Source organism: Echinococcus granulosus (assembly GCF_000524195.1).
Source record: "Echinococcus granulosus chromosome Unknown EG_S00028, whole genome shotgun sequence".
NCBI lineage: Eukaryota > Metazoa > Platyhelminthes > Cestoda > Cyclophyllidea > Taeniidae > Echinococcus > Echinococcus granulosus.
In genome coordinates, this window is record NW_020170408.1 from 802,624 (window position 1) to 822,766 (window position 20,143).

Genomic DNA, 20,143 nt, shown 5'->3' on the forward strand with positions numbered 1-20,143 from the left:
CATGTATGATGGTCAAGACGGTCTTTATCATATCAGTGATATTCACGTCTGGTTGAAGCCACGTAAATAAGGCTGCAATTTTTACGAATTCAATTGATCCTACACTTTAAAATGCGATTCTACCGTGCCAAAGACACTTCCACCCCATCTAACTCAACTGATGTACACATTACGGATCAGTCCACTCAAAAGTAGAGGAATGCGAAGATTGTAAATGCTTCCAAAACTGACAGTTGTGGTGATCCTGGTCCCAGCCCACAGCGGTTAGTGCATTTAGGCCTTCTGATTGTAGACCTGTTGAATGGCAAAATTACATCTTGGGTGTCCTGATGGACTCAGCCTCACCTTCAAACCCCTTCATCACCAAAGTACCATTCCCGGGTGCCATTTAAAGGCTGAAAACTCTTAAGTAGCTTGCTTGTTTATGTATGTGTAAGCACAGACATAGGCACACCCACAAAGCGGAGGGTGTAGGCCCACATACGTCCGACAAAATTCAAGTGATTGACATCTACGCAGTAATTTGAATGGACCAACTGTCTCTAGCCATCACGGGAAGTAGCGTCCAACCTCTGTCAATCATAAATGAAGTAAAAAAGAATCAAAACCTCCCCCGTCTGCAATCGTGCATTAAAGTCGTGCAAATCATCCTTAGGGTAGATGCAATCACACACCATGGGGAAGTGTTGAACTCCTGGTAGTCTTGGCGGTCAAATTATCCCCGAAAAAAAAAGGAATTTGGCGTGTGAATTGGGGGAAAAAAGTACATGTCAAACATTTCCTTCCGACGCATTGGAGGACTTTATGAAAAATATAGGGGAAGGGATTGAGAATGTCCCAGCGGTTTTCAGTCAGCCCACTCGGCGACACTGTTTATGGACTACATCGTCAATGGCATTAGGATCGGACTCGCCTGTTCCCTTTTTATTGTCAATCGAGCGAAATCGTTGTAGTCCCTTAAGACCACGTCTTATCTTAAATTTTCTTTTCAAAAAAAATAATAAAAAGTGAAAAATGTGAAAATCAGGTGGCTTTAGGGTAGAATTCATGAAGTGTTTTTCTCCCTTTTCAAGTCACCATATGACCTGACATTTTTTGTGGTGCTAGCATCCCTATCCAACGGAGGATGAGAAACGACAAATTGCAAGCCAAACAAATTTGACATTACTCCAGGTTAACAATTGGTTCATTAATGCTCGTCGCCGGATCTTACAACCCATGTTGGAGACAACGGGTCCCTACACCTCGGTTGGTCGTTCCGCCTCAGGTGATGGTGTGGCTGGTTGGGGTACCCATAAAGGCAAAAACGGTGATCAACCGCTGGTGAATAAGAAGAAGAAGGCTGCAACAACCAGGTGAATGCATTACTTACCATTTTCCGGTGACTTTCTATTTTGATTGACGCATCTCGGTTCCAACAAAGGCTCTTTTCTAATGTAGTCAACCGCGAGGCAGAAATATCGCGTCTGGGTGAAGTGTCACGGAGAGAGGAGGCACGTCAATCACTTCCCGTAGATACATGACCCTGAGGCCAACAGGGGGAAGGTGGTATTGAGTTCTCAAGTCGTGGCATAAATTGCTGTAGTTACAGGCTTTCAAAGTGAGGGTGTTGACAAAATGAACACCGAGAGCAATAATTTGATATCTTCGTGTCATACGAGAAAAGAAGGTCTGTTAGTAAGACAGAGACAGCCTCAGAAGCTAAAAACATGGACAAGGGGCTAGAGCATCGAGGTAATGCCTGTTTTGTAGGGGCTGCGCGCTGGGAGTACTCCTGTGAATGTAATAGAAGCAAACAATAATCGTGCATTCCTTCTGCATCTTTAACAGGCCATCAAACAACCGTTTTTGGCCGGCCAGTTTAGCGGCTGCAGCAGCATTACTACCAAACGCTGCTGGCGTTATCTCCGGTGCCACGTTAAATCGAAACTCAGAGACGACCTTAGTTTGGACCAAATCACACAGCACTCCATCCAACTCACTCTCTGGAGCTGTACGAACTGGAGCTTTGCATGAGACCAGTCCTAGTGGTAGTGGTGGTGAGGGTGATTCTAGTCCATCTTCCCTGAAATCTCGTCCACGAAAATTATCTTTGGTGGAACCCAAAGATATGCGGCATGATGGAGTGTATGCCGATTTTGCAGTTGGACGATTTCCTCCCTATGTCTACCATCCAGAGGGTGGAGTAACGTCGACTATGAGTGAGTTTGAGAAGTTTTCTTTCACTCGTGAGATGTTGGGGAAGTAAGAGTGGAGGATGGGTAAAGGATTTTAAAACAGCCTTTAAACGCGATAATGTACTGCCAAATATTTTACTTCTATCTAATCATAAACAAATGTTTAATTGCCAATCTGAAGTATGAATTGTGCAATAATTAGAGGACTAAAAATCGGGAATGAGTCAGTATAATGAAAGATGTTTCACCACTTGTTTTCCTTTAGAGCCTGAGGCATCGTACGACTCAAGAGCCTTGAGCACAGCTAGCACCTACCAATCCTTTCTTCAACACGCCTTCCTACAACATCAACACCATCCACCGAATTCGGACATAAAACCATCACATTCACTACCACCGCCACCGCAGAATTATACCAATTGGTCACACTTTTTGGAGGATAGACATACAGCCCAGCATCCGGATTATGGCGTATCAGGGTCTCCTAGTACAGCTGTTCAACAGTATACACGACCGGAAGAAGGTCTCTACTTCAGTGGGCATGCATCTTCGTGGAGCTACAATGTAACCGCAAGTCAGCCAGTATCAACAACATCTTTGACCGGTGGAGGAGGCAGCAGCGGTGGTGGTGGCGGTGGTATTCCCACGGATATTCGATGTGTTCAAGCTGATACTACCTGGCCTCCAGTAAATTCGGGATCATATCCCACATCCTCATTCCCCGTGGAAACAGAACGATCAATCCTGTGACACATGCATTCAATCACTCACTCACACATTGCAATATCATATTTCTGTACTGCTTATCCCTACAGGAATTTTCGTTTCGTCTGTTTAGAACACAAAAAGAAGGAAGTAAAGGACAATGAGCCTCTCCACATGTCCACGTTTGTGCGTGTGTGTGTGTACAGATGATGTGTGTGTGTGGTATTAGTAAATAAAGAAGCTTAGCTGTTTGAACAAGTAAATATATTCGTCCAATTTTCGAATGTTCTACCGGTTTCATTTCATTTACTCTTTTTCTTCTAGAATGATTAAACTGCGCTCACAGAAACCGAACAGAGGTGGGGAAAGAAAAAAACGAAACCTCGGGGAGTGATAATGATACGCTTAGTAGTAGGTAATACCCATAAAAAGGGTGGTGGGCTGACTTTCAGTTAGGATTTAATTCTGGTTTATTTATTTATTGTTCTAAGTCCATCGAGACTGTTAAATGAGGGTAAAAAATTCCCCACACACACGCGCGGTCCAAATGGAAGACAATAAATGCTGAAGGTCGAATTGGTGTTAGGGTGTTGTTTTTTTTATGTTACTTGGAGAAGAAGTTAAATGGAGGACAATTTATCAAGTTAAACTTACCAAAAAACCCTTTTTCCCTTTAGGTAGAGTGGTAAAAACTGTTGGACGATTCGATGACCACCATATTCTCCTGTGGTGGTGAGTGGTCCTCCAACTTCAAAGGGGAGAGATAATGACACGGTATCCTATCGGTGTGACACACTTTCCTGTGTACTTGACAAGGCGAGTTTTACTTCGAGCGCAGACCTACAGAAGTTTTGCATAGCATTCGGAGGTGTGATGATAGCAAAACTGGTTCTGGTGTTGCATCACTTCAAACCGCTTCGAGGCTGGGAGGACTCTCCACCTCACGTCATTTACTCGGCTGGATAAATAGTCAGAATTAGTTAATCAGTTGGAAGAATCATCTCATACCACTTGAAAACCTGAAGCATGAGAATGGCGCCTAAGGATGGAATAGAAGGCAGACACTGCTTCATTTTCACTCATCAAAGATGTGAAAGGGGCCGACTTAGTCAACCAATCGAAAGGAAGTCCAATTAGCACAAGACTGTAAAAGTGGGATAGGAGAGGAGGACCGCCTCATTCCCGCACTCCCCTTCAACGTCCATATTCCTTCAGTGACATTTCTGATCGTTAGTATTACATAATCTCATGATCACACACGGTGTAGGCAGAGGACACATGAGGGACACAAAGAAGGATAGAAGACGAGGTGTTCTTTTTTCATCGGCTTCTAAGGGCGAAGTGTCGAGGAAAAGCAAAATCCGTGGTAAACTTGTGTCTTGTTGAAGACAGACACAATAAGAAGCTTGCCGACAGTCACGCAGAAATCTACACAATCTTACCTGATGTAGGCGACATTATTGGTCCTAGGCGTTCCCCTAGAAGAGTCTAACTGTCAACCCTTACATTGGGACATCGTTTATGGACTCGTGAATGACTAATTCGATTATAAACTTCAAAATTAAACCCGATTCTTCAAGTCGCCATCAATACTGTGGAATATTCTACACTGGGCACTTCACCACACATAGCATAGACTCGGAAGGTAGGTAGAAGAATCATTTAAAAAAATCCATCTCCTCCATCCACTTTCATGCATCGACTCACAAAAGTTTTATTTACTTGCCCACTTTCAGTCATTACAGCAAAATCCACCTCAAATAGGCTCCAAATGCATTCAAAAACGGTCCAGATGATCATAAGTAAGCAAGGGGTGATGATGAAGATGACGTTAAGGGACAAAATGTTGGGGAAAATAAAGTGATTAATCTACTACCATGCGCCAGTAAGCTCCGCAAAACACGCATCACATACACGAAGGGGATCCTTCGAAGCCGATGTTGCTGTCTTCTTGGAGGAACACGCCTGACAAAACACCTTGCCGCAGTAACGACAATGATGCTAAAATAGAGAGGAGATGCTAGAAACAGCTACAAGTTTTCGCCAGAACTACACAGATCCCCTCCAGATGCTCTCCATCAATTCAACTTCCTCCCTTTACTAAGGCCATCTAAGCTGCTAATCCGTCGACTCCTCAGCACATCAATTACGCCTTCCAGAATGAATTGAAGTGCTACGTTAGTAAATACCAGCCACGACCTCGAGTTGTGCCCTACGGCAGTGCGTTCATTCCGTGGGTTTAGCATTGTTGCAAGCTTATAAGCGCGTAGATGAATTAGGAAATGGCATACCTTGCGAACACTGATGGAGAATTCCTTCTGACAATTGGAACAAAACTGTACAGATTCATCTGAGACCCACTGACGGTTGGTCAGTCGATCTTGAGTAATCTGACATTAGAAGAAACACAAAACCTTAGCATAGTAGAACCAAAATGTTTCAAGGGGGTAAAAAATCACCTCATCTCACCTGAAGAGCCTGATTCTGCCGACCCAAATCAAGAATTATCCTTTGAAGGCCTTCCAATTCTTGATGTGAGGTCTGTAGAGCCGTTTCCAACTGTTTCGACCTATTCTGACTCTCGATGAGTTGATCCATGAGAGCCTGATGCTCCGCATAGGTTGAGCTTAGTTTGGACTCAAGCTCAGTGACAATACTTGCGTGATTTCCCAATTCCTCGTTTTGTGCAGCTAGCGTGGAGTCCATTTCCACTAATTTCTGTTTTAAAGCGTTCTCAGAGTCAACCAAACAGGTTAGTTGAGTCCTCAACTCATTCTGGAGTAGAAAGTAATGGGGGAAAACGAAACAGATCTCGAATGATGATGCGAAGAGGTGATGGCATTCTAATCATTGACTACATCAGCTCTTCTCTAAAACGGTCAGTCCAATCGCTCACACAGAGGGTGAGCGAGGAATAGGATCCAGTTTAATGTTTAGAGAATAATTGGGGTTTACAAAGTAGATGCTAAGTAAAGAAAGGGAATAAAGGGAGCTAATTTGATAGGCAATAGAACGGCGCCACCATGGGGAAAGAGGAGACAAGGGGTATCAAGATAACAGCGATGATGGTGGAGAGGGAGCCACAATTGATTAGTGCGTGGTGATATAGTAACGTCAATAACCATTACTTATCGTCCCGCAGTTATCAAAGAAAGCTACAGAAGTGGATCGTTTGACAGGTAAATGTGATAAAACAGATAAGCACGTCCAGTGGTTGCTTCCACAAACACGAAGAAGTTAATATTGCCATGGAAGGGAGACGGCTAGATGGAATATGCTCGACGCGGAGCTTCGTCCAAATTGCCCAAATTAATCCTAGCCTAACAAATTGCGTTTTATAAGGCACGCGATAAGCAGGAAACACGGGAGAAATTGTAACAGCTGGAATAGACGAGTGGAGACGCCCCTCAAAGGAGAGGATCACAAAGTCACCTAACCCTTTTGTGAGCCTAAAGTACCCATTAAACGGTCAGGAATGACTGAGGAGCCACAGGGCCCCCATTCCTTTAACAAATATTCCTAACATAAATGAAAGTGAATGAAATGCAGGATTCACTAAATCTAAGCCAGTTTTGCCTTTTTTGGGGAGAGTCTCAAGCAAGAAGAAAGTCTGATACCAAATTCCAGCTCTCCACTTTTGTGTGTGCTAAAACTCCGGGGTGTGATCCAGTGGCACCACTCACCAGTTTAACATTCAGCTTAGCGTTTGTCTCATTCACTGAGTTGCTCTCTGAGGTCAGGTTATTGATGTGCTTTGTTAAGCGGTCGCATTCATCGGATTTCGCCTTTGCATCGCTCATAAATTGGTGCAGTTCTTGCTGTAAGGACTGAAAGAAAGCGAAAGGATAGGTAACGGCTGTGACGCGGTTATTCGAAAGGTCATTCCTGTCAACCAAACCTTAATTGTGGCATCCTTCTGTTTGGCGGCTTCTTCGGCCTCATCGAGGGAATTTCGCAGTGTCTTCTCATTGCCTCGCATAACCTTGACAGTTTTCTCAAATTCTTTGATTTGCCCCTCCTTGACTTGAACCTCTAGCGAAAGGGTCGTAATCTAAAGAAAAAGACAAAAGATAGGTTCTTTTTGCCGATTTACTAGTGTACTACTATCTTTAGAGGAAATACCTTTTCCACAAGAGCTTTATTCTCTGACTTCAGGTAATTCAAGGTTGTCTTTAGATCATCTAAATTGGTCTTCAGAGAGTCAATTTCTTCCTGAAGTTCAACAATCAACTGCTCCGAGGGGTTTAATGTTTTGGGCTAAAAAAGAGGCATGGTCTCAAATGAAATCCCTAGAAAAAAAAATTTTCCAGTTTCTAGAGCTATTTAGTCAAGAAAAGAAAAATGACACCCAAAGGTGCTTAATAACAAGCAGATTTCTTTCTCCATAATATGCAAATAAAATGTGCCTATTCAAAACAAAATCAAGGGGAGGGGGGTTAAGGGGGGGAAGAGAAAAGGTGGGGAGAGGGGAGATCTGGAAAAGTAAAACACCTGATGCCACAAAATAATTGGGAAAAATAGAGATTATGAAATTGGAAGATTGGGGGAAGGGGGCGGGAGGAGGATGAGGGAGAGATTGATTATTATTTTACTATTACCCAGTTGTACCAACTAGGCTCAGGCCTGAAGGTCAAGCAGATCATTATAGTTGACTGTATAGCGTGAAAAACACCGCGTTTCATGGGAAAAAAGAATAGCCACTCTATTTTCTACACACACACACACACACACACACACGCATACACCAAAGTGAGAGAGAGATGGATAGGAGGCCTGGTAGAGCAGAGGGAAGAATGCGCTTTTTGCAGCAGAGAAGTGCATAACGAAGCCGAACTGAAATTACTGTTAGTGAATTGATCAGGGATAAAACAGGAGGGCAAATTCTAATCCTTAACCGAAGGAAAAATAGCTTCCTCACGTGACTAGGCATTCATCCTAACACCGCATCATTCCATTAGAAATCGGCAGAGAAATATTGCCGAGTGTTACTTATCCCTTTAGGTATGAATTCCTAAATAAAATGAAAGAAACAGCCAAGAAACTGACTAGGACCGCTAAATAAATATACGAAAAGAAGCTCTTCAACATTCGCCTATGCATGCCGAGCGCCTTCAATTACTGGGGAGACAATTAACCGACACGCTGCCTCCTCTAGGCATGGGGATATAATTCAGATATGCGATTTCGTGTTTACTCTGGACAAAGGCGGATAGTAGTACTTTTTATTAGTGTTCCGTGACGCGGACTCTGTTAATTACCCATTTAGGCGGAGTAGAGAGGAGGGGAAATAGGATAATAGACAGGGAAAGAGAGCAGGAGGGGAACTAGGAAATATAGAAAGAAAGGTAGATTCACTCCCCTTGTTTTCGTCCAACTAGCACACAGGTTTCCTAAGCCCACGCACGCACGTACATCGTATGTATGTATGGTAGCATAACTGCAAACACCATATTGATAGGTATAGAGTGGCTGATACTTCCCTCCATCATAAAATACTAATTCAGCAGAGAGCTACCACCAACAGTGACACTGTGCCTCTTCCTTCTTCAACGTTGATATGTCTTCAAAGTTACGAGAAAGTGCTCGTAAGCGTCAATGTTACTTAATACTTCGAATTCGAGTGCTGTGGATGAAGAAAAAACTAAAGAAAAACCAAATCTTGGCAACCCATTCACTCCAAATAACAATCAGATAACTTAAGCAGGTGATTTTGCTAAATGATATGCACCCAAAGAAGGCTGGATAGCACAAAAAACGCGTTAATTTCATTCATCCCTGTCAAAGTGAGTTCCGAGTAAAAACAATTTGAACTTTATGGCGGTAATATGTACATCATGATCCCCTCGCTTCTGGCAAACCCTCAACGCCAAATGAAGTCTTCTACAAACTAGAAAATGGTTTTCGACGCCATAGAAAAAATTATTTGCAAATCGTAATGAGACATCACCACAACAGTGATTATACTGCAGTTGAAACATACTATTTATCAAATCAAAAGCAGGAGGATGAAAGACAAAAGAGGGAAGAAAAACTTGACAGAATTGGAGAAACTCATTTTGTGGCGTATGAAATGAACAATAATAAGACATCATGACAACTATCGGTGGGGCATTCGGGGATTCTTACCTACATCTTCTCCTTCTGTGCAATTAACACCAAAGTATTACCTCAATCGCTCGCAAATCCCCCTCCAGCCGCTCGTTTAACTGGCTGTTTGGCGACTGCTCCTTTGGCTACAAAAATAAATGGAGGTACTAAGGCACCCTACTGATTTTATTTAAGTAACACTCCCTACCTGGACAGGGAAAGTTTGACGTTCGTTTTTGCTTGCTTCCAATTTGGTACTCGAGTCCTGTTAAACCGAACAAGAAAAAGCGTTATTATTCGACTCAACAGTTTTACCTTGAGTTGCTCTTTAACAACTGTGAGTTCCTTCTCCTTGGCCGACAAGTCGTAACACCTGGTCTGCAACTGCGACTGTAGCTGCACTGACAGATCCTTCAATTGACCAATTTCGCTCAGAGCGGAGTCGCGTTCGGTGGTAAGCTAAAACCAAGCGTCTAGATGAAATAACAATTTACCTAAAAAGAAATTGCACATTAAGATTGCATGTGAACAGCATAAACTGACCTGCAGAATTAAGGCGTCATTTTCAGTTCTTCTGTTGACTTGTTCCTCCAAAAATTCTTGCAGTTTGGGTTTCAGGTCGCTAATAAACTAAATGTGTCGTTATAAACTCAAAACTAACATTTCGGGAATGGATTGTGGTGCCAATTTCCCCTCTAGGAGGGATGAAATAATATACTCCTAGAAAGGAGTAAAAGGTACGCTGGGAAAAAAAGATACGCCCTACCAAAAGAGATAGCCTTGAGCGCACTACGTCAACAGGTTGATCTAGGGCAAGATCTTTGTAATCCTGTGCAAGTTTTTCAACTATAAAAACGAGTTGGTGACATGTGAGGAGAAGTACCCTCATTGTCCTGTAGGGCGGGAACGTGATTCTTCTCAAAATGAGAAACGAGGGCTGCCTCGGAGCTCAAATTTAACAAGCACTCTGGACATAGGTAGCCCTCAGTTATCTCACTCATATCAAGCCCTAAAAAATGCACGTAGGAAAACATTTCCAGAGCTCTAGTCAAAATCCGACCAGCTATTGAAAGAGGCATGCGCAAAGGGTCTGAACGAATCAGCCAACGATAAAACATTGTTAAATTTTGTGTTAGAACTACGCGAACCATGAACTTCATGAGAAGGCTGCAAAGTATAGAGAAATAATTAATGACCTTGGAAAAATATAGGATTTTCCGCTGGACACAAATTTCCCATCTATTTGTACATATGGTAAGCCAATACATCTGGATACCTAATAATCACCCAACCAATTAAAAATTTCACCATTTGACAATAAACGCATTAAAAACGACACAAAATACAAGTAAAATCAATCAGGAAGAAAGGTAGTCATTTTCAAATCACCTAAAAATGGTGATCCACAGAAATAAGTTTATTTGACAGCAAATTAACACGAAATAAATACAAAACTGGGTGCGCACACAGATCGAATAAAGGGATACAAATTAGTGAAGGCTCATATCGGGATCAACGCAACCAACTTTGAAACAAATTTGGCTACCTAGGGGATTTAGATTGCGCGGAAAGACCAAGGAGGTACACGAGATTTCGTTGAAGAACCATTTGATATGAAGCAGCATCCACAAAGTTACCGGCAGCTAGTTTATTGTTGATTACGTCCAACAGGAGGTCATTTTCATCCATAATTCTCCCAATGGTGAATTTATTTGGAGGCTCACCAGTTCCGATTATCCAAGACATCCTGAAAAAACAAGGCCATAGGAGAATACTGTGCTCATTTGATATTCATAGAAAACGCGAAATAGAATGAGTTCAAAACTAGTGAACTATACAATAAACAGACCTACATTATAAATCCTGATGGAGTGATAAGGGTAAATAAAAATGACAGTTTATTAAAAACCAAGTTATGTTGATTAAGACACGAGGCAGACCAAAGGGTTAATAAGCTTCCACAAAACAACGCTCCCAATAACACTAGTAATTAGACAATTATCAAATTGGGACTAGAATTCACGAAAACAAACTTGTTGAAAAAACATCACAAAAAGGAACCGTCGAACAATGCTCCAAAATCACACCGCTAAGAGTCGCTTCGAAAATACCGCTAATTGGACAACTTCATTACTTCAAGATAGAAGACATGCCCACAGAGACTATCAGGCTTTATTTACCGCAAAACATTATAAGAACACAAAAATGTTGATTTCGAATAGGCAAAGAAATATGTCGACTCTGATGCCGAAATGACGAACGTAAATTGGATATAAGATGGGATTATATCTCCAGTCAGACGTCTCGATCACGTCCCAAACAACACCGAAATCGATATACATATTTTTACGTGACACAATTGATAATGCCTACAATTTAGACTTGCCAAAAATGCAATATTTGTCTTGATTTTTACTGTCTTACACAAAACCAACGCTTTAAGCTTCTACATGTAGCATTTTGCTGAGTTTGTAACCTCGGCACATAGTTGTTGGAATTGCATTAAGAAAATTGCTCTTTTGATTCTGCTTTCATTAAGTGGATTAAAAATAAACGGGTCATGAAAATTAGAAGACCTGTTTGGTCAGACACACAAACGAAATTTTATGCTCACAACCTCACTCTTTCAATATTATTTGTCCAATTTAATGTTTTACCTTCAATTTCCTCTCATTTGATTGGCAGTATTACCCATGTCATTTACTGGCTTTCGGTTTTTGGTGTTCTGTTACTGTGCTGCCAAATGGTAGGTGTTGTTATTTGCGTTTATGCATGACTAGATATCTATTCTTGGTCTTCTCTCCTACACTACGATCCTGCTTTATGGCGCTGCATTTCTGTTCTGCATTTCAATCGGTCTTTTCTACTTGGCTGAATTGGTGGAGGAATACACTGTTACAACCGGAAAAATAATCCGATTTACTTTATGCACCGTCATAGTCCTCCAACTCTCATTTCCCCTCCTTGATGGATTATCCATTATTTTGGTTGCCACCGGCATTATCGTACACCTTTCCTACTTTCAACTCCTTGCCACGTATCCAGCATTCAACTTCACTTCATTTAATTTCCTTCTAAACTGCACTTTTTTTATAGTCCACCACATTGTTGCCTTTACCTCCGAGTCATTGTACACCAAAGATGCCCTTTTCATCCTTACTTATTTCACGTTTTTTGTTTGGTTGGTACCCTTTATGTTCCTTCTCTCCTTATCAGCCAATGATGACACTCTGCCTCAGACTGTGGACTACGTAAGGTACCAAGAGACGAGACCGCTACTGAGTGGAAATGATGACTTGGTATCAAGCTTTCTTAGGAGCAAACGCCGTAGCCTTTACTCCCTGCTTTCGCATCTACGCGATCAGTTGCCGGATTTTCGGTCCAAAAAACTCTATTAGCGGAATGTTATTTTATTTTTGTCAGCCCCAAAACCTTTGGGAATTTGATCTGGTGGGTTTCAATCATTACTGCATAATCTTTCCCTTAGTTTATCTATTTTACCCCTTGATGCTACGAGATTACTTTAATTCGTGGGTTAGTCGATCGTAGTTACGAGTGCTCTTCACCCATTTGTCGGCTCTGACAGGGAATTCAAGCGGTTTTTTTCAAAGCTGTTTAATTGTGCTGACGACTTTACCCGCGTCAAATCTGCTTTCCAGTTACTAGCTTAGTATTGGAATAGGATAGGTAACTATGGGACGGTGAAGTGGACCGTTTTCGTGTCATCTAAGCAATGGTACTTTGGTTAGCTTCAGACGATCCATCACTTGCCCACTCTATGTGCTTGGAACACTTGACACGGCTAAAGGGTGTACCAGAAAAGCTTATTTTTGGGGATAAGTTGGGGCAGGTAAATATGTCAAAATGATGGGTAACTCAAGATCATGTTTTATGCATCGCGAACTGCACTCGTGGATAGGAAGGAGGTAATGTCCCAACCTGGTACTGACAGACAAATTTTGTTTTCTAAGCTAATGGCTGCCATTGGATCAAAAACCTACCCAATTTTTTCGCTGCTCTGCGTCTCGATAGATGTGGCCGTTATTAGAAGCTCTCATCTATTTTACAATCAGTTTTATCATCGATGTCATTAAGCAGTTGCGCATTTCCGGTGATTAAGGTTTTAACAAAAGATGCCAAGTAAGCTGTTAATGAAATCGAAGTTTTGTTGAACAAGCTCTTTCAATTCCGCTGCCACAAGTATCTCATCAATGCGGGAATTTGAGCTTCCTCATGATTAGTCCCTTTTAATTCTTCTATTGAATAGTGCTGAAAGCGTGTTCCCACCTGATGCACGAACCTGCCTCTGCCGAAAGCCAATATAAAAAAAGCAGAAGGGATATCTTTATGTCAAATCTGTTAATAGTTTGAAATACTTTTAAGCGTTCCCAGATAAAATCACACACATTATTTACAGAAAGGTGAGGAGTTGTTGATGTCAGTAGCACTTGTAATCGGCCATGATTCTTGCCTCCTCTTCAGCCATGAATTTTCGAATTATAGGCTCCTCATTTTTGTATAAGTCCTCGCGGATTCCGAGTTGTTCAAATCTGCGTTCCATTCGTCGGTTAATTTCGTCCAGATTCAGTGAATCTACAGAAGGAGAACGTTCAATGATCTCTTCCCCGTGTGGCAGAAAGGTTGAACTGGAGCTCAGAAATACTGGTTCTTCAAAGTCCTGTTTACTCTTTCTCACCTCGATCGAATAAGCTGGAGCTGCTATAACCCTGTGGACTCTTATGGGTCTGGTGAAACTTGGGCTAGCAGACCAATCAGTCTTAGAGGAACCTGAATTTATCAATCTCGGATCATACACTTGGATAACATCTTCATTCTCTGATCGGCTTTGCTGAATGCGCCTTTCTTCCGCGGCCAACTCGACCTTCAATTGAGTTACTTGTGCAAGCAGATCAGCTAATTTTGGGGAGTCTTTTATTTTCTTACTTTGATTGGAGGTCCTGACAACTTTTTTCGCCTTTGTTTTACTTTGTTGATATCTGCGCTCCAGTGTGACTTGTACGCAGACGTTATGCTTGTTACTTGCCTCCTTTGGGGATCTAGGGGCTGTTATTGTTTCGGCAACCTCATCAGATTGTTCTTTATCATGATCTTTTGGTGTATTAGAAGCAGATGCATTCATACTTTCGTATTCTTTCTCCTTATTGTCAATTTCTTTTTCCTCTTGAATTCGCTTTGCTTCACGTTGCCTTTTTTCCTCTATCTGACTCATTAGTTCCGCCCGATATATTGCGTTAGCCTGTTTCTGAGTTTCTGTTAATGGGTCGCCAAATATTCCATTGCCACCTCTAGCGTATCGGGAATGTTTTGTATCCGATAATGTAGGTTTCTGGTCCACCGATTCTTCATCCTTGTCTCGAATCCGTTGACCCAAGGTGTTGAATTCATGCATTTCTGCAAAATTCAATCGATCTTCTTCTCTTTCCTTCCGGCGCTCCATTTTCTTTAGCCTTTGTTTGTCTTCAATTTGTTTCTTTAGTTCATTTGCATATTCTTCCTGCTTCATTTGTTTTGAGCATTCTTGTGATCCAGATTTACCGGATAAAATTAAGAAATGTGGTTTACTCCCAATATCATCGTTGAAACATTCAGGGGAACTCGATGATTGGGCATCAGTACCGGCTGTTTCATGGCTTTCAGTGATATTTAATGTCATTATAATGTTCTCCAATTCGTTCAGGTGCTTGACAGCTTCGTCAACTATGTTAGAGTTCTTAATTTCCTCTGCTTTAATCTTTTGGTTGCCTTCATCTTTCATAAGGCAACTCGTATCCATGTTGCTGTTACTTCCTGTTATTGAATGCGCCTGATGTTGTTTTAATTTGTTGACATCTTTTTGGAGACTATCCAACCTTTCCAGAAGTATTTTGATGTTGTCTCCAGGATATTCACTTGTGGCTGGTAATGTTTTATTGGTGGTCACTTCGTTTGTCTGTTCTGACTTATTGCGTTTCTTTGAAGCAAACCTATTGCGGAACTTTTCTTCATCTTCAAGCTTGAATTTTTGGTATTCCAGATTCAATTCTTGCCGCTTTCTAAGTTTTTCAATATTCTCGTCTCGAAACTTGAAGAACTGATATTCTTCATTAGAATTGTGGTTATTTTGCGTGTTTGATATGCCACTCATTGAATAAATCCAGTAATGTACTGTGTTTAACTGTAAAGCAGCACTGGCCCCCGTCCAGGAGTCTGTCAAGAATGTGGTAGTCAGTTCGTGGGGGCGCTAGCGTTCCATCCACACGAGTAAGTACGTATGATTCGTTAAAACAAGTGCGTCGTAGTTAAGCTACTATGATGATTTAGCGGTAAAACAAAATTAAGTTGATTTCTGTAGGCTTTGGACACTACTGCGAAATAAGAATGCATGATTCCGTGGCAATTAGTTCCACTGGGAACTACCGGTTGAAAATATTTCCCCCCAGAAAACATTGTTAACAAATGACTGATGGTCTCATATGCTTACTATTTGGAAGATGCCAACTATTTTAAAATTTTTGTAGTGTTCACAAGGTGTTTATTGAGTGAATAGATGGCTCTACTTGTATCTGAGTTGTATTTGCATTTTGATATTTTATCCTCTTTCGTTGGTTCATGATTTGTTCAATCTTCGTAAGGGTATCTATTTAACCTCTCTATCAGGCTTTCTATATAACCAAGATTGCAGAAACGCTAAGACGAATTCGTTGTATTTTTGATTACATTATCTTTAAGGAAGATTTCATTCCATATCACCGATTTAACACAACGAATCAGATAATTCCGTTAACCATACTTATTCGTTTTTCTTCATTCAAGAGTACGGTCTGGACCCTCAATATCTACAAAACACACTAAATGGCAATCTTTCAGAAGAAATGGATCTTGGTAAAATCGCACAGGTTTGTATCCAGCAATTACTGAGAATATATCTGATTTATACCTTTGTTTTTTGTTCAACTTCTTTAAGCTATTGCATCGATGCGTTTTACGGCAGAGTAAGGAGCCTTATAGGCATTTCCTGTGGTACTACTCCCTTTTACCGATAGCTAGTGCGGAAAAATCAGCATTTTTGCCTCTGGTCTTCCCAGTGTTGTCCGTTATGGCATGGATGAAGAATGAATGGTTCTATGGAAACAAGGTAAACAATGGAATTGGGTGTTTGAAGAAGCCGCGGAGACTGAAGTTATGGCAGAACCAAACATCTACCAATCCAGTACATTCGCTCCCAATTTGTTGCAAAGAAGGACAAGAAAACTTGTGTAACAAGAAATTTAACAGAAAAAAACATGAACAAAACTTAGACTACGATTTCTACTTCTAAATAGTAGACTTGACACTAATCAGTAGTACTATCAGAGTCAAAACCAGCCTGGAAGGCAGGTTTGCTCTCTGTCACCTCTGTGTGTCCTATTGAGAATAAGTTTGACAATGATCTTAGTCACCTGGATAACATTGTAGATACGGTTCTTTCATGCGAAATTTTTTTGATTTCTGAAAAGATCTTAACTCTTTGAGTACTTTGAAGAAATCTGTTTCTTTCACCCCCTCCAAAGGCAACTGCGGGTTAAGCGTGGAACTCTTGGCCACGAAATTGCTGAGGATGTGTCAATTCTTGTAAGAATTGTGAATTAACGAAGTCGGAAGTTTTTTGGACTGAGGAAGTCAGGAGAGAATAGGTCTGCTCATTGCCTCAACTCTGGTTTCACTGACTATTCTTCATTAAACAAAAGTGGAATTGACTACGTAATGGTGAAAATCGAGTTCTATGTGCTGCTTAAATCAAGGGTGAATCACCGGAACCGTTGATTTTGTCGCCTCTGTCCGCAATCAGCTGTGTAAGATATCAATTCCTTGGAGAGGACGACCTCTTAAAGTGTTTGTCTGGAAGCCATTCTCGAAGGAAAAATGAGAGAAGGTGCAACTGAAACATTTTTTTATGCAGCCGATTTCAATGAAAGTCATTTCTCAAGGTCAGAATTACGAAGGTGACTTTGGTAATGGTCTGAGTACTGCCACAGATAACCTGAGCAATACTGAGGATTACCTAAACCCAGCAGTATTGGCTGCTTTAGCTAGCGTTTCGCATAAATCTCTTCAATTCTCTTCGAAGAGCACTCGCCCTGTCGTGCTTGCCGCCTATGAAATCGCTATGAGAGCCATGTACTTCATCAATGGACTTCGAGGTAGATTGCTTTATTGTCCCTAACTGAATTTCATTCCCTAGACTACGATTGTTTACCAGACGTAGAGGATAAAGAGGGCGGCACACAAGCTCTCCAAACCTACGATTCGGATTTGTTACTGCTGGTGACCGGATACACGTCCATAAAGTAATCTATCCGAGTTGTCAGAGCTGTTGCTCTCTTCACTCCCTGGAAAGCTCGCCATGCTGGTGGGATTTGCAGTCTTTCCTAAAGATGAAAGAAGCCTTAATACTGGAACAGAAAATGTATTGCCAACGTACGGAAGGCCTGAGAGGCTACTGACATGATCTGAAAGTCATGCTATCCAGTGGAGGGGCGCTGGTGGAATTCTAATTGTAACTTCACTAAAACCCTCTCGTCAACTCTACTGGATCTGGGTTTTTCCTGCTTGGGAACTGTATTGGGGGAAAGGGGGAATGCGCAGACCGTAACAAACTTTTCCAGATGGTCATTGCTAGTGTTGATTCCGTTGTTAACAGCTTTCCTGTAGAATACAAGAATGAGGTAGTTTGCGAAGGGCTTGTCACAGATCCTCTTATCCGCAGCACGTCTTCTTTTCTGTCACGTTAAGATATAGAATTAAGTAAGAAAAATCAAGAAAGTTGTCTCCTAGGGGTGGGCTTACTATTTGCTGCCATCGGGCCTTTCCTGAAGACAGAAGTGTATTGCCGATATGCAGAAGGGATGGTCTGGAGCCCGGGCCTCAAAGTGGGACCTTGAGTGCCCACATTATCATGGATACTTTAGCGGTACATGGCGTGAATCCTTTTGTTATCTTGTAAGTTTACGAAACTTCCGATTAATTGGTCCTAAAGATCCCAAGAGTGCCCTCGTTGTACACACTTTGTAGCCTCAAAGGCGTATACAGAACCAGCACTTTATCACTCCTTGTCCCAGGAATTGTAAATGCCCAAAGTTTCCTCTTTTTCTCACCCACGAAAGTGGTTCTTTTAAATTTTTCGCCATCGTTCCACTGTTTAGGAGGCCAAACACGTCCTTATCACGACTCCGCGAAGTGTCGTGCATCCCTTCATGCTTCGGCGCATTGAAGCTCATGTCGGTGTCAAAGTGTAACCAAAGCAAGAGATTGTTCCTCGTCATATCAGTAAGCGTGTAATCGCTGGCCATGCCCATCTTGAATATTCTGGGACTGAATTGTCTTGGATTCGTGGCTTTGATTCGTGGTTTTGAGAGTGGGGGCTAAATCCAAGGCAGAACTGTCAGTGGACACAGTGAGAAGAGACCAGCTCGTTTCCATGCCTTAAAGGATATCATACAAGCATCATTAAGTTACAATCAACCATTGAAGTTAGCTAACCTGAGAACTGGACAGAGTTTTTTGGCCACTTAATGGTTCTCGGTTAGCTCATCTTTTATTTTTTACAGTTTGTCTAATGCTTTGTTGGATGAATTTTTAATAAATTTTCCAAGTTTTGGCAACTTTTTGATTTAGCTTTTGGACGATCCAAGTCAGCAATTTAGCGAAACGTCTAGATTGTCTGTGGGTTGCAGCATTGGTCGGGACCGTCCCGCCCTCAGAATAAGAGGTCCACCTCACTTGTTTGAAGAGGGGTCAAAGAGGCAAGAATGATTACAAGGAAGCAACACCTTTCTCACCCCAAACAAATAGTTGACATAAAGGCTGAACATAGGTATGAATTCTTTGATTGCAGTTACCAGCTCAAAAGTTAGACTTCCCTGACGAACTATGAACCTGCTTTGTTCAATGCCTGCAGCGAATCTCAAATTAGCGATTCTAATGAGGAATCTAGTCGGCCAATTGTCCAAGAACTTTTATGAATGGGTGGAAAACTGCTTCTCCACGAGGTGGATTCTCCTTTCACCATTTGTTCTTTTTGTCAGATGCCGTTACACATTCGTAAAATTCTGTTTTTTTTATTAACCTCTCCCAAATTCTCGGATCACGATGGTCCCGGGCATCATTGAGGAATTACTGGAATGTGGTGCGTTTTGAGACGCGGCAGGAGGTGGTGCATGCATTTAATACTTTCAGTGTTGCCAAACTGCCCATTTATCTGCTTCCAACCCAGACTGCAGGTCTGCGCCTTGATGTTCAAGCGTCTGCTGCCACTGTCATCATTCATAATTCTAACTGGAATCCACAACTCAATCTCAAGCCAATGAATCCTTGAATCTGGGCAGAAATTCATTGCGCAAAACCCTAGATCATGGAAGCTGCTGAAAGTTTGTACAGTTTTGATAGCCCTTCCTCCATAACCCCAGGTATCCACAAGAGGTGCATTCCTTCGGTAAATTTTTTGTTGGGAATGCCTGCAACTCTGAAAAATGCTCCTGGTCAAGTTTTTAGAAGTTCCAACTGTCGGTTAGTCGCCAAACATTCTGGCGAGTCACGGTTCTGCTCAGGCCCCCCTGCCTGGGTCACATTACGCATAGATGTGCTATACCTAAAGGTCAAGATCAATCAGCGTAATTGAAACAACGGACTCACTCAGTCTCCACCGGTCGGCCATCAGACTTGTGCAAGTCATACCTCTGTGTTTACTCATATGTGTCGGTCAATGAAGACGTCTGTTCTAAGAAGCGTTCCCTACTGCGGGTTTGATACTACAGGACCATAGAAACCACAGTCCGTAACAAGTTCTGGGCGAGATTAAAACAACTGCCGAAGCAGTTTCTGACAAGCCCGGACAGACGAAAGGAGCGCGGACACTGTGATCTTAACCAGTGAAATTTGGAGATGCGCCGAGAAACTCGGACCTACTTAATGGTGATAGTGTGTACGCACGACCCTGGAGGCTGGGTTTGCTGACTTTCCGTGACGACCACCATTCTTACGTATTTATGCCATTTTAAATTATCCTGACCGTTCCACAATTGCTGGTTTGTATAAAGCTAGCCTGGACCTCATACTTTCAACAGGGGGACTCATTAAGGTTGGGAATCAAGGAATACCAAAAACTGTCCGGAAGTTGAACTTCCGAATGGAAGATA

At 41.9% G+C, this 20,143-nt stretch overlaps 6 protein-coding genes across 6 annotated transcripts in view; 4 read left to right on the top strand and 2 right to left on the bottom strand. All coding sequences in view use genetic code 11, as the record gives it.

Moving 5' to 3' along the window:
• EGR_04519 (Homeobox protein Meis3) overlaps nucleotides 1-2,927 on the top strand; it is a gene marked incomplete at both ends in the record, with an annotated part of 13,354 nt that extends 10,427 nt beyond the window's left edge. The window contains 3 exons of the mRNA XM_024493768.1: nucleotides 1,108-1,355; nucleotides 1,831-2,201; nucleotides 2,443-2,927. Coding sequence (XP_024351882.1) covers nucleotides 1,108-1,355; nucleotides 1,831-2,201; nucleotides 2,443-2,927 — 1,104 coding nt within the window. The remainder of the gene's footprint in view (nucleotides 1-1,107; nucleotides 1,356-1,830; nucleotides 2,202-2,442) is intronic.
• A 795-nt stretch (nucleotides 2,928-3,722) lies between these two features.
• Nucleotides 3,723-10,715, bottom strand: EGR_04520 (Early endosome antigen; the record flags this gene model as incomplete). Its single annotated transcript, XM_024493769.1, has 15 exons — nucleotides 3,723-3,840; nucleotides 4,759-4,883; nucleotides 5,174-5,272; nucleotides 5,352-5,657; nucleotides 6,566-6,709; nucleotides 6,781-6,933; nucleotides 7,005-7,139; nucleotides 9,050-9,115; nucleotides 9,178-9,234; nucleotides 9,285-9,428; nucleotides 9,513-9,591; nucleotides 9,631-9,689; nucleotides 9,736-9,815; nucleotides 9,853-9,978; nucleotides 10,544-10,715. The coding sequence occupies 15 exons, from the start codon at nucleotides 10,713-10,715 to the stop codon at nucleotides 3,723-3,725; spliced, it is 1,863 nt and encodes a 620-aa protein (XP_024351883.1).
• An 814-nt stretch (nucleotides 10,716-11,529) lies between these two features.
• Nucleotides 11,530-12,367, top strand: EGR_04521 (hypothetical protein; the record flags this gene model as incomplete). Its single annotated transcript, XM_024493770.1, has 2 exons — nucleotides 11,530-11,715; nucleotides 11,750-12,367. 2 exons carry the CDS (start codon nucleotides 11,530-11,532, stop codon nucleotides 12,365-12,367), a joined length of 804 nt encoding a protein of 267 aa, XP_024351884.1.
• A 1,040-nt stretch (nucleotides 12,368-13,407) lies between these two features.
• Nucleotides 13,408-15,114, bottom strand: EGR_04522 (DNA double-strand break repair rad50 ATPase; the record flags this gene model as incomplete). The annotated part of the gene is made up of 1 exon (XM_024493771.1): nucleotides 13,408-15,114. One exon carries the CDS (start codon nucleotides 15,112-15,114, stop codon nucleotides 13,408-13,410), a length of 1,707 nt encoding a protein of 568 aa, XP_024351885.1.
• Nucleotides 15,115-15,578: 464 nt separating this feature from the next.
• Nucleotides 15,579-16,287, top strand: EGR_04523 (hypothetical protein; the record flags this gene model as incomplete). Its single annotated transcript, XM_024493772.1, has 4 exons — nucleotides 15,579-15,596; nucleotides 15,627-15,783; nucleotides 15,837-15,865; nucleotides 15,934-16,287. The coding sequence occupies 4 exons, from the start codon at nucleotides 15,579-15,581 to the stop codon at nucleotides 16,285-16,287; spliced, it is 558 nt and encodes a 185-aa protein (XP_024351886.1).
• A 630-nt stretch (nucleotides 16,288-16,917) lies between these two features.
• EGR_04524 (hypothetical protein) lies at nucleotides 16,918-19,323 on the top strand (the record flags this gene model as incomplete). Its single annotated transcript, XM_024493773.1, has 3 exons — nucleotides 16,918-17,149; nucleotides 17,191-17,296; nucleotides 19,119-19,323. 3 exons carry the CDS (start codon nucleotides 16,918-16,920, stop codon nucleotides 19,321-19,323), a joined length of 543 nt encoding a protein of 180 aa, XP_024351887.1.
• Between the last annotated feature and the right edge of the window lie 820 nt (nucleotides 19,324-20,143).